The 13794-nt window shown below is 42.6% G+C and overlaps 1 protein-coding gene across 1 annotated transcript in view; it reads left to right on the top strand.

The window, feature by feature from the left end:
- The window catches only part of LOC122560449 (cytochrome P450 3A21-like), a 48160-nt gene that overhangs the window by 20332 nt on the left and 14034 nt on the right, over positions 1-13794 (top strand). Inside the window, exons 7-9 of the mRNA XM_087997711.1 lie at positions 5261-5409; positions 6569-6696; positions 11149-11230. Coding sequence (XP_087853837.1) covers positions 5261-5409; positions 6569-6696; positions 11149-11230 — 359 coding nt within the window. The remainder of the gene's footprint in view (positions 1-5260; positions 5410-6568; positions 6697-11148; positions 11231-13794) is intronic.

The raw sequence follows: 13794 nt of genomic DNA, 5'->3' as shown, positions 1-13794 counted from the left end.
CAAAGTGCTCCCCCACTGACACCTCAGTCACCTGCCCTGCCTTATTTCCCAAGAGTTGGTCAAGTTTTGCACCTTCTCTAGTAGGTACATCCACATACTGAATCAGAAAATTGTCTTGTACACACTTAAGAAATTCCTCTCCATCTAAACCTTTAACACTATGGCAGTCCCTGTCAATGTTTGGAAAGTTAAAATCCCATACCATAACTACCCTATTATTCTTACAGATAGCTGAGATCTCCTTACAAATTTGTTTCTCAAATTTCCCTCTGACTATTGGGGGGTCTATAATACAATCCCAATAAGGTGATCATGCCTTTCTTATTTCTCAGTTCCACCCAAATAACTTCCTTGGATGTATTTCTGGGAATATCCTCCCTCAGCACAGCTGTAATGCTATCCCTTATCAAAAATGCCACTCCCCCTCCTCTCTTGCCTCCCATTCTATCCTTCCTGTAGCATTTGTATCCTGGAATATTAAGCTGCCAGTCCTGCCCATCCCTGAGCCATGTTTCTGTAATTGCTATGATATCCCAGTCCCATGTTCCTAACCATGCCCTGAGTTCATCTGTCTTCCCTGTTAGGCCCCTTGCATTGAAATAAATGCAGTTTAATTTATTAGTCCTACCTTGACCCTGCCTGTCCTGACTGTTTGACTCACTTCTGTTCTCAGCTGTACCCGTATAGGAACCACAAGATGTACCATTCCGTCAGTTTAAGTTCATGTGTCATTCATAGTACATTATGCAAACATGATTACTGAAACAATGCTGTCACTGTCTGGGCTGTTCAAAGAAACCCTCAGTCAATATGGGAGCAAGTTTGAGTTGATCGGCTATGACCTCCACTGTATCACCATTGTGAGGACACAGCCAATGATACCAGGAATTCAGAGGCTAACTTGAGAGCAGGAGGAGTAAGAAAAGGAAGAATTTAAGAGGAGGAGAAATGGAATTAGAATATGAGTCACTTCATCTCTGGAAAGGCTGAAAAAGTATACTTGCCTTTACCACCAGTGCTCCTTTATACCCAACTTTGGTATCAATCTGAGATACTCCATCCCAGCGTCATTTTGGGACAGGAATCTACAATAAATGCCAGCAGCAAAACCCTTCCCAAAACATTCCAATTTACACAAACTGAGATCAACTAATCTCCCTAATGCATTTTATCAAGTCAAACAGTCCAAAAACAGACTCTTTGGTCCAACTCGATCATGCCAACAAGACATCCCAATCTGACCTGCTCCTATTTGCCAGCATTTAGCCCATGTCCCTCTAAACCTTTCCTATTTATATACCCATTCAGTTGTATTTTAACTGTTGTAATTGTACAAGCTTCCACCACTTCCACTGGTTGTTGGATCCATACAGGCACCATCCTCTACTTGAATAAGTTGCCCCTCAGGTCCCTTTTAAATCGTGCTCCTTTCACCTTAAACCTATGCCCTCTAGTTGTGGACTTCCCCATCCTAGGAAAAAGACCTTGGCTATTCACCCTATCCATGGTCCTCATGATTTTAGAAACTTCTATAAGGTCACACCTCAGGTTACAACACTCCAGGGAAAAATACCCCAGTCTGTTCAGCCTCTTCTTTTCGCTCAAACCCTCCATTCCCACCAACATCCTTGTAAATATTTTCTCCACCCTTCCATGTTTAACAACATCCTTCCTGTAGGAGGGAGGCGAGAAATTCTAAAAGTGGCCAAACCAATGTTCTGTACAGCTGCAACGAAGTGGCAACTCCCATTCTCAATGTTCTGACCAATGAAGGCAAGCATACAGAACGCCTTCTTCACTACCTTGTAACTCCACTTTCAAGAAACTATGCATCTGCACCCCCCAGGGCCATACTATTAACTGTATAAGTCCTGCAAGGTTTGTGAAGGTTTGTAGCTCAGGTTGAGATTTAGGGTGTAGGTTTGATATCCAGACGTTTCATTACCTGGCTAGGTAACATCATCAGTGGCGACCTCCAAGTGAAGCGAAGCTGTTGTCTCCTGCTTTCTATTTATATCTTTCTCCTGGATGGGATTCCTGGGGTTTGTGGTGATGTCATTTCCTTTCGTTTTCTGAGGGGTTGATAGATGGCATCTAGATCTATTCTCAGGCATGCCTTTGCTTAGTCTGTCCTAGAGGCCTGGCTCTAGGAATTCCTAGAGGCCTGGCACTCCAACCACAACGCCATAAACAAACACAGATCTGGATGCCATCTATCAACCCCTCAGAAAATGAACAGGAAATGGCATCACCACAAACCCCAGGAACCCCATCCAGGAGAAAGATATAAATAGAAAGTTGGAGACAACAGCTTCGCTTCACTTGGAGGTTGCCACTGATGATGTTACCTAGCCAGGTAATGAAATGTCTGGATATCAAACCTACACCCTATAAGGCCTGCCCTGGTTTGCCTCACCAAAATGCAACACCTCACATTTATCCCAATCTGACCTCAACCCATTTGCCAACATTTGGCCTATATCCCACTGAACCCTTCCTATTCAGATACCCATCCAGATGCTTTTTAAATGTTGAAATTGTATCCACCTCTACCACTTCCATCTGCCTATTGGTTCATCTGATCAAGGTCCCATTGTACTCTGAGATAGTCTTCTTCACTGTTCACGATGCCATCTATTTTAGTGTCATCTGCAACTAACTATGCCTCCTATATTCAGATCCAAATCATTTATATAATGACGAAAAGAAGGGACCAAGTATCGATCCTTGTGTCACCCTGCTGTTCACAGGCTTTCGGTCCGAAAAGCAACTCTGTACCACTACCCGCTGTCTCCTACCTTCAAACCAATTTTGTATCCAATTGTCTAGCTCCCCCTGGATCACATGTAACCTAACCTTTTTAACCAGTCTACCATGTGGAACCTTCTCAAACATTTTGCTGACATCCATAAAGAAAACATCTACTGCTCTGCCTTCACCTCTTTGTCACCTCTTCAAAACTCAGTCAAGTTTATCTTGTGGGTGCCTTTACTTGTTTACCATTGTGGACAAAATGTATTGTATTGGAAAGCTTTTTTCAAATAATTGTTATCAGTGAGATCACTGCTTCTATTGCTGCTGTCATGATCAGGCAATGGGATGTGAATAAGACACAAAATTAGTCATGGTATGGAGGATTATATAAATGAACTCACCTTGGGGTTGTGAGTTCTTGTGTTGTAGGTTATCTTTATTAACTCACTCACCAGCTCGCTATATTCATTAATACCAGGTTCCTGTTCATTTATTCATAACCCTTTACTAACCTGTTATTTATTATTACATGGTTTCATTCATTCATAAAACCATAATTTGTAGTATATTTACGATTATAATATGGACTAAAATTAAAACATCCCCTTCTCCCCAAACACCTCAAACCATTATCAGGCCTATTTCTACATCAAAAACGATCTCTGAATAGGTGTCAATATCATAAAACAATACCATCCCCATCAAGTCTCCACGAAACATTATAATATCAATCAGCCCTTTCCAACTGTGTCTCAGACCTGAAACACCAAACAGTTTCTCCAATTGGCCTGTACTTGTTGAGTACCTTTTAACTGGGCCACTATCCCCTTAACTAACAAAACAGCGCTTCCATGAAATTGCGTGAATGAATGAAACTCACACCGGCAAATAGTAAACAAACCTCCCAACCCAGCTGCGGTAATCAGTTTAATATCCTTTACTCTTTTATGAAGTACAGGTACAATTTCTAACTTACTTAGAGCATGTAGGCCTAGTATTTTTTATTAACATTTATTAATTTAAAAGACAAAAGGACTAACACCTCTCAATTATACAAGCAGACAGGACAGACACCTTTAATCCTATCAGGAGTAGCAGCCAGCACTTGTTTTAATCCATCTTCTGTCTCCCAGACTAAAACTAGGAGACACATCCTAAGAATAAGAGGTTTCACTTTTAAGCCAAGGATGAGAAGAATATTTTCCCCACAGAGGGTTGTAGTTCTGTGAAACTCCCTTCCCCAAATGTATCGGTGCAGACCGAACGTTAAATTTATTCAAGGCATTAGATTTTTGCTGGACAAGATGATCAAAGGTTATGAGGCAGATAGCAGAATGGAGTTGTGATGGCAAACAGATCAGCCGTGATCTTACTGAATGATGGAGTGGGCTGAATGATCTACTCCTCCTAAGTCCTCTATTCTTCTGCATTAGAGTTACTCCATGATGTCACCCCAATGCCTGTATTACAGCTGGTGGAAGGTTGCTGACTTTCACTGGGGAGACTGCAGACACCCTGCAAATGATGCAGCCAAACAATGCATGGGACACAGTGAGCTGCAAGCTGGAATCATACAAATGAGGAAGCAGTGTGAAGTTGTTATACATCCAGCTTACATAGGAACAAGCGAAGGCAGACTGCCATTTACAACATTGAGATGTGAACAAATCTTTCGTCATAGAGCTACTAGCTAACAGCTTAGAGAAATGATATCAGAAGTAAGATTTTCCATTCCCAGAATCACAGAAGGCCATTCAGCCCATTGTGTCCACACTGGCTCTCTTCAGCATTTTAGTTTGTTGCCGATTTCTAGTCTTTTTCCCATTAATCCTCTACATTGTTTGTATTTAAATAATCATCCATGCCCTTTAGAATTCCTCAACTGAGCCTGCCTCCACCACACTTCCAGGCAGTGCATTAGAGACCCTAACCACCCACCATGTGATAATGTTTTTCTCACCTGACCTTTGCTTCTTTAAAGCTGCCCTCAGGTTCTTGATCCATTTACAGATGGAAACCATTTTTTAATATAGGGAAAAACCTGAAACAGTTTAATTTCAAAAAAAGCAGATGAGGGGTAAACAGGAACCTTTAACATTCTGCAGGCATTTGATGGGGATAAACATGGATATGTTTTCATTTTCAGGGAAGAGCAAGGATAAGGACAATATAGTTAGCAATAACTCCAGTGAGAAACTTGCTTGTCAATTAGTATTCACATTGTGGAATTTGTTATCCCAAACAGTAGAAGCAGCTGGCAGAGAGAGATTTAAGTGAAAGCAAATTGAACATATGAGGGAGAAATGAATCGAAGATGTTTATAGAATTAGGTGAAAATGGGTTGAAAATGGTTTATGTGGTGCTCAGATGACCAACTAGACTGAATGGTTTATTTCTGAACTGTACATTTGATGGAATAGTTTATTGTGCCTCAGTTTCACATGACAATAAAAATGTTTTTTTCAGCTGCTAACCAGTTGTAACAAATGCATTTCTCTTCTGCCAGTTTCTTTGGAGCATACAGTATGGATGTGATTACCAGCACTGCATTCAGTGTGGATGTCGACTCGATCAGCAATCCAAATGACCCATTTGTAAAAAATGTCAAAGAATTAATAAAATTCAGCCTCTTTGATCTCAGCATTATCTTTTCTGGTAAGTCATTACATCTTTTTCCCTCTCCAGTTGGTTGCTGTGTCACTCATGTCATGTTGCTCTCATTGCAAAATTTTAGCAATATTTTGTAAGAAAATCCTATTGAGCAAAAGATGAAGGGATAGGTCCAACAGCAGACCCTATTGAATAGCCTATCAAAACTAAACCTGACCCAATGAGTTTTCTGTGTGCACCCATCTTTATAATTCTACATTTGAGTGCTAGGAGACTTTTTCTCCACAGTTTCTTCAAACAAATTACTGGGAATGTCTTGGGGCCATTGAAGTTCAGAATCAGTCAGTGGGTGCAGTGATTGTAACGAGATCATACAATATGAGTTCCCTGATTGGGGCTGTTAATCTATTCCAATCAGGGAGCACTGGCTGACTGATAATAATAGGAGTGTCAGATATCCTGTTACTCTGAGAGCTGGTTCTGAGGCAGCTGGATCAGTTTCAAGGACTTTCCAATAAAGTGTAAATAAAGGGTGACTTGATGATGAGGTACCTGCCTTTGTGGAGTTATTCAGTGGGTGTCATGTTTACTCCAGCTTTAGAAGATGATGGGTTCAAACCCCACTCCATTGAACACACCATCCAATTAATAATCAGTGCAGAGCTCATTAGCACTGCACTGTCAAGAGGTACAATTGTTGAAGAAATAGCAAATTATTTTTGCTCTCAGATGGGTGTAAAAGATCAATTTTGAACAGGGACAGTTTTCAGTTTCTTGCCAATAATTTATTCCTCAAACAGCATCACCTGAAATCATTTCTGTTCATTATTATTTAATTCTGTGTAAAAGTTGATTGCTAAATTTCCTATTTTGCATTTCCAACATTTGATTTTGCTGTCAAGTAATGTGTAAGGATGTGAAAGTTGACTCGACACAACTTTTTTTCCTTCTTGCTGTATCTCCCCCACCCCCCTACCCCTCCCTCTGTTCCCCATCTGCTCTCCATGCTTTCACTCTTTTCCTCTCCCTCACTTTCTCTTCTTCACCCCCTGCCCCATTTCCCTTTCAATACTCTCTCTTTCTCTCTCTCTCTCTCTGCACTCACCCTCTCTTTCCTCCCTCTCTCTGGTACAGTATCCTCCTTTCTAAACCTGTGCAAATGGTGTTATTGACCATCTATATGACTTAGCTTCTTAAATTCCAGTTATCTTTCCTTCCATTATTCCGATCCTGGAAAAAATGGGTGTCAGCTTCTTCCCAAAAGATGCAAGCGACTTTTTCATGAAAGTCATAACAGATTTGAAGGCAAAGCGACAAAAAGAAGTGCACACTGTGAGTGTTAAAGTAATCATTGAAATGGTTCCAGTTCCTGCATGTGTTTCACCACCCTCAATGCTGACCCTCTCTGAAAGGGATGTAGCAGTAACTAGCGGAGACTGATGCTTAGCAGGCCATTATGGAGTTGGTGTTCAGTCTGATTGCAGACAGCTGTGCCGTCTCACCCAAGGATTCGGTGTAATCCAAGATGTAGGTCAGGAAAAAATTGTGGCTGTAAGAGCTGCTCCTTTTTTTTTGAGGTATTTTCAGTGTTGGAGCTGAATTCCTTGAATTCCAGGAGCAGTAATTACTGTTTTATAAGCTCTTGCATTGTTTTGAAACTTTGGGGAGAAAAGGTCAAAACAACAAGCAAAGGAGACAAAGGCAGTGACCATGTGGTGGGAAGTGAATCAATGGTGAAAGAAACCTGCATTGCTGTCTGACCCAGTAGTGAACTTGCATAGCCACTGCCTCTGCTGTTTGATTCTCAAGTATCTCTGGACATCAGAGTTTGTTTAAGAAAAATAAACAAGCAGCGAAATTCACAGCTGACTCTGGAGAAACCTGTGGGAGAGATCGCAGCAGGGGAGCAGCTAAGTGACCAGTTTTTTCTTTGTAAATCCACACTAGTGAGTAGAATGGATTCTTTTTGATTGTACATTTTTATTGAGATCTGTTTCTTGATTAAATTTTAAAAATATAAAACGTAGGTATTAAGTTAGCCTGGAGCAGTGTTTTTTAGAGTAGTAAGACTGTGCTATTTTCAGGGTCTGTAGGTTGTTAAGGTGCAAAGACGGACGGGTGACCTCCAGGAAAGGTAAGAGAGGGAAGCAGGGAGTGCACGAGTCACCTGTGGCATTCCCCATCTCAAACAACTATGTTGTTTTGGAAAATGTAGGAGGTGATAGACTCTCAGGGGAATGTAGCACTGACAGCCAGGTATCTGATACTGAGACTGGCTCTAGTGTTATGAGAGGTACGCCTGGTTCCATGCAATTGATTGTGATAGGAACTCTCTAGTCAGAAACACAGACAGATGTTTCTGTGGCTGGCAGTGAGACTTCAGAATGGTGTGTTGCCTCCCTGGTACCCGGATCAAGGAGATCTCGGAGCGGATGCAGAATATTCTCAAAGGGGAGGGGGACGAGCATGAGGTTGTTGTACACATTGGAACTAACAACATAGAAAGGGATAAGTACGGAATTCCAAGAGAAATAGGAAGTTCAGCAGGAATTTAAAAAGGAGGCCCTCAAGGATAGTAATATCTGGATTACTCCCAGTGTCACAAGCTAGTGATGGCAGGAATAGAAGGATAGAGCAGATGGATGCATGGCTGAGGAGTTGGTGCAGGGGAGAAAGATTCACATTTTTGGATCAGTGAAATCTCTTCTAGGATAGAAGTGACCTATATAAGAAGGATGGATTGCGCCTGAATTGGAAGGGGATTCGTATAGTGGCAGGAAGATTTGCTAGAGCTGCTCAGGAGGATTTAAACTAGTAAGGGGGTGGTGGGGGGAGGAGGAGCGTGGAAACATAACCCAGGGAGATAGTGAGGAAAGAGAGTATCTGAGACTGATACAGTTGGGAAAAGGAATAAGTCAAACAGTCATGGCAGGCAGGAGCATAGTAGAGAATGAGGTAGGACTGATGAATTAAACTGCATTTATTTCAATGCAAGAGGCCTAACAGGTAAGGCAGATGAACTCGGGGCATGGTTTTGAACATGGGACTGGGATATCATAGCAATTACAGAGACATGGCTTGGGGATGGACAGGTCAGGCAGCACAATGTTCCAGGGTATAGATGCTAAGGAAGGATAGAAAGGGGGCAAGAGAATAGGGGGTGGTGTTTTTGATTAAGGATAACATTATTTAGGGGGGATATTTCTGGGAATAAATCCAGGGAAGTTTTTTGGGTGGAACTGAGAAATAAGAAAGGGATGATCACCTTACTGGAATTGTACTATAGATGTTACCCCCCCCCCCCTCAATAGTCAGTGGGAAGTTGTGAAACACATTTTTGTGGAGATCTCGGTCATCTGTGAGAATAATAGAGTGGTTATGGTAAGGGATTTTAACTTTCCAAACATAGACTGGGACTGCAAAAGTGTTAAGGGCTTGGAGGGAGAGGAATTTATTAAGTGTGCAATACTGATTCAGTATGTGGATGTACCTACAAGAGAATGTGCAAACCTCGATCTATTCTTGAGAAATAAGGGAGGGCAAGTGTCTGAGGTGTCAGTGAGGGGACCGTCTCCATAATTCTATTAGTTTTGGAACAGTGATGGAAAAGGATAGACCAGATCTAAAAGTTAAAGTTCTAAATTGGAGGAAGGCAAATTTTGATGGTGACAGGCAAGAGCTTTCAAAGGTTGATTGGGGTCGGGATGTTTGCAGGTAGAGACGGCGAGAAAGTGGGAAGTGTTCAAAAATGAGATAATGAGAGTCCAGAGACAGTATGTTCCTGTTGGGGTGAATGGCAAGGCTGAGAGGTGGAGGGAATGCTGGGTGACTGGAGAAATTAAGTTTTGGTCAAGAAAAAGAAGGGAACATCTGTCAGGTGTGGACAGCAGAGAATCAAGTGAATCCTTAGAAGAATATAAAGGGAGTAGAAATATACTTAAGTGTGAAATTAGGAGGGTAAAAAAGGGACATGACATAGTTTTGACAAATACGGTTAAGGAAAATCCAAAGGGATTTTACAAATACATTAAGGACAAAAGGGTAACTAGGTAGAGAATAGGGCCCCTCAAAGATCAGCAAGGTCACCTACATCTGGAACTGCAGGAGATGGAGGAGATACTAAACAAGTATTTTGCTTCAGTGTTTACAGTGGAGAAAGATATGGATGAGCTAAAACGTGGTGAAATAAATACTGACAATGAAAAATGTCCATATTACAGAGGAGGTGGTGCTGGATGTCTTTAAAACACATAAGGGTGCATAAATCTCTGGGCTGATCAGGTGTATCCTAGAACTCTGTGGGAAGCTAGGGAAGTGATTGCTGGGCCTCTTGCTGAGATAATTATATCAATGATAGCCACAGGTGAGGTGCCAGAAGACTGGAGGTTGCCTAACATGGTGCTACTATTTCAGAAAGGTGGTAAGGACAAGCCAGGGAACAATAGACCAGTGAGCCTGACATCAGTGGTGGGCAAGTTGTTGGAGGGAATCCTGAGGGACAGGACGCACATGATTTGGAAAGGCAAGGACTGATTAGGGATAGTCAGCATAGCATTGTATGTGGGATTTCGTAACTCACTAACATGATTGAATTAATGAAGTAAAAAAGAGGATTGATGAGGGCAGAGCATTTGATGTGTTCTGTATGGACTTCAGTAAGGCATTCGACAAGGTTCCCCATGGAAGACTTGTTAGCAAGATTAGATCACACAGAATACAGGGAGAACTAACCATTTAGATACAGAACTGGCTCAAAGGTAGAAAGCAGAGGGTGGTGGTGGATGGTTGTTTTTCAGACTGGAGGCCTGTGACCAGTGGTATACCTCAAGGATCAGTGCTGGGTTCACTGCGTTTTGTCATTTCTCCAAATGATTTTGACATGAATACAGGAGGTATGGTTAGTAAGTTTGCAGATGACACCAAAATTGGAGGTGTAGTAAACAGTGAAGAAGGTTATGTCAGAGTACAACAGGACCTTCATCAGATGGGCCAAGGAGTAGCAGATGGAGTTTAATTTAGATAAATGTGAAGTGCTGCATTTTGGAATGGCAAATCAGGGCAGGATTTTTGCAGTTAATGGTAAGGTCCTGGGAAGTGTAGCTGAACAAAGAGACCTTGGAATGCAGGTTCATAGCTCCTTGAATGTAGAGTTGCAGAAGAAGGGGTTTGGTATGCTTGCCTTTATTGGTCAGAGCATTGAGTGTAGGAGTTGGGAGGTCACATTGAGGCTCTACAGGACATTAATTAAGCCACTTTTGGATTTATGAGGAGAGGTTGGATGGGTTGACCTGGACTCAGTAGAGTTTAGAAGAATGAGAGATGACCTAATTGAAATATGCAAGATCATTAGGGAGGTTGACAGGGTAGATGCTGAGAGGTTGTTTCCCCCTTGTGGAGAGTCTGGGACCAGAGGATGTCTTCTTTCAAGTAAGGATTTATCTGCCAGAGAAGTGCAGGAATTTTTTATTTTCAGGGTAGTGTATCTGTGGATTATTTATCCACAGAAGGCTGTTTAAGCTGGGTCATTAAGAACATTTAAGGCTGAGGTAAAGTTTTCCTAAGTCAGGTAATCTAGGGTTAAGGGGAAGAAGGCAGGAAAGAGACATTGAAGATTATCAGATCAGCCATGATCTCCTTGAATGACACAGCAGACTTGCTGAGCCAAGTGGCCCACTTCTGCTCCTGTGTTTTATGGTCTTACATTTGGGTGGGATTTCAGAGACTAGGAAGTTGCTTCTAAGGAACCTGTTCCTGTGCTGAGCCCTTGCATTGTTTCATTCTCAGGATCGAGTCGATTTTCTGCAGCTGATGGTTGATTCTCAGGTGACCAAGAAGCAGAACGCTGACAGCAAGTTGACAGACAAAGGTATTGTCAGTAAAAAGCTGCTCATTCCCTTCATCGTTGTTTCTGTTCCTGAACAAAGAAAATTTACAGCCCAGGAACAGGCCCTTCAGCCCTCCACAACTGTGCTGATCCAAATCCAATGTCTGAATCTATTGCACAATTCCTAAGGATCTGTATCCTTCTGCTCCCTACCTACTCATGCATCTGTCCAGACGCATCTTAACTGAATCTACCGTGCCCGCTTCTACTACCTCTGCTAGCAATGCATTCCAGGCACCTATCACCCTCTGTGTGAAGTACTTTCCGTGTGTATCCCCCTTAAAGTTTTCTCCTCTCATCTTGGACATGTGACCTCTTGTTATTGAATCCCTCACCCTGGGAAAAAGCTTACTTCTTTCCACCCTGTGTATACCCTACATGATTTTGTAGACCTCAATCAGGTCCATCCCAATCTCCTCTTTTCTACTGAAAACAATCCTAACCTACTCAACCTCTCTTCATAGCTAGCACCTTCTATACCAGAGGTTTATCATCCTCATAAACCTTCTCTGCACCCTCTCCAAAGCATCCACATCCCTTTGGTAATGTGGCGATCAGAACTATACGCAGTATTCTAAATGCGGCCGAACCAAAGTGTTGTACAATTTTAACATAACCTGCCAGCTCTTACACTCAATACCCCGTCCGATGTCTTCTTGACCACTGTATCCACCTGTGCAGCCACTTCAAGGTACAATGGACCTGAACTCCCAGATCTCTCTGCTCATCAACTTTTCCCAAGGCTCTTCCATTTACAATATACTTCGCTCTCGAATTAGATCTTCCAAAATGCATCATCTCACATTTGCTCGGATTGAACTTCATCTGCCACTTCTCCGCCCAACTCGCCAGTCTATCTATATTCTCCTGTATTCTTTGACAGTCCCCTATGCTTTCTGCTACTCCACCAATTATCGTGCCATCTGCAACTTACTGATCAGACCACCAATGCCCTCTTCCAGATCATTTATATATATATATCACAAAGAACAGTGGCCCTAGCACTGATCTGTGTAGAACACCACAGGTCACCTTTCTCCATTTCGAGAACTTCCCTTCAACTACTACTCTCTGTCTCCTGTTGCTCAACCAGTTCTGTATCCACCCAGCGAGAACACCCTGCACACCATGTGACTTAACTTTCTCCATTATTTTACAATGGGAAACCTTATCAAACTCCTTACTAAAGTCCATGTATATGACGTCTACAGCCCTTCCTTCATCTGTCAACTTGGTCACTTCCTCAAAGAATTCCATTAAGTTGGTAAGGCACAATCTCCCCCACACAAAACCATGTTGCCGATCACTGATAAGCCCATTCTCTTCCAAATCTAAATAGATCCTATCTCTTTAGTACCTTCTCCAGCAACTTTCCCACCACTGACATCAGGCTCACTGGTCTGTAGTTACCTGGAATATCCCTACTACCCTTCTTGAACAGATTAGATTCCCTACAGTGTGGAAACAGGCCCTTAAGCCCAACAAGTCCACACCGACCCTCCAAAGAGCAACCCACCCAGATCCATTCCCCTACATTTACCCCTGACTAATGCACCTAACACTACGGGCAATTTAGCATGGTCAATTCACCTAAACTGCACATCATTGGACTGTGGGAGGAAACCGGAGCACCCAGAGGAAACCCACGCAGACACAGGGAGAATGTGCAAACTCCTTACAGTCAGTTGCCCGAGGTGGGAATTGAATCCGGGTCCCTGGCACTGTGAGGAGCAATGCTAACCACCGTGCCACCCTGCCGAACAGGGGGACAACATTTGCAACTCTCCAGTCTTCCGGCACTTCACCTGTGTTTAAGGATGCTACAAAGATATCTGTTAGAGCCCCAGCTATTTCCTCTCTCGCCTCCCCCAGCAATCTGGGGTTGATCCAATCCAGTCCTGGGGATTTGTCCACCTTAATATCATTTAGCCCACCCAATACATCCTCCCTCCTTTTCTCAACGTGATCCAGAGTAAACAAACTTCTGTATCTAATCTCAACATTCATCATGTCTGTCTCCTCAGTGAACACTGATGTAAGTGTTTGTAGAGGAATAAGACGGTGTTATTTTCTGAACCTGTAGATTGCGAAGGAGCAAAAATAGTCTTTGCAGTGATATGTACTTTCTGTCAGATGTGGGAGTTTAAAGAGAGTTTAAGGGTTACTGCGGATTATATCTGCCATAAATGCTGTTGGATGCAAATCTTATCAGATCGAGTGGGTCGGTTGGAAAGACAAATAGAAGTGATGAGGAATTTGCAACAGCAACAGTATGTGATGGATGGCAGTTATAGAAAGGGGGGAAAGTCTCAGATACAGTCACATAGATGGGTTAACTCCAGGAAGGGTAAGAGAGGTAGGCAGCTAGAGCAAGAGTCTTGTGTGGATATACCCATTTCAAACAGGTATGCTGGAAAATGTAGGGGGTGATGGATTCTCAGGGGAACGTAGCACAAACAGCCAAGTTTCTGGTATTGAGACTGGCTCTAATGCAACGAGGGGTACGTCGGCTTCCAAGAGATCAATTGTGTTAGGGGACTCTGTAG

This window comes from Chiloscyllium plagiosum, unplaced genomic scaffold (assembly GCF_037043375.1).
Source record: "Chiloscyllium plagiosum isolate Xiang-an unplaced genomic scaffold, Cpla_swu_hap1 HiC_scaffold_20, whole genome shotgun sequence".
In the NCBI taxonomy this organism is placed as follows: Eukaryota; Metazoa; Chordata; class Chondrichthyes; order Orectolobiformes; family Hemiscylliidae; genus Chiloscyllium; species Chiloscyllium plagiosum.
The sequence above is the reverse complement of the archived record's forward strand: the minus strand, read 5'-3'. Positions and strand labels throughout refer to the sequence as shown.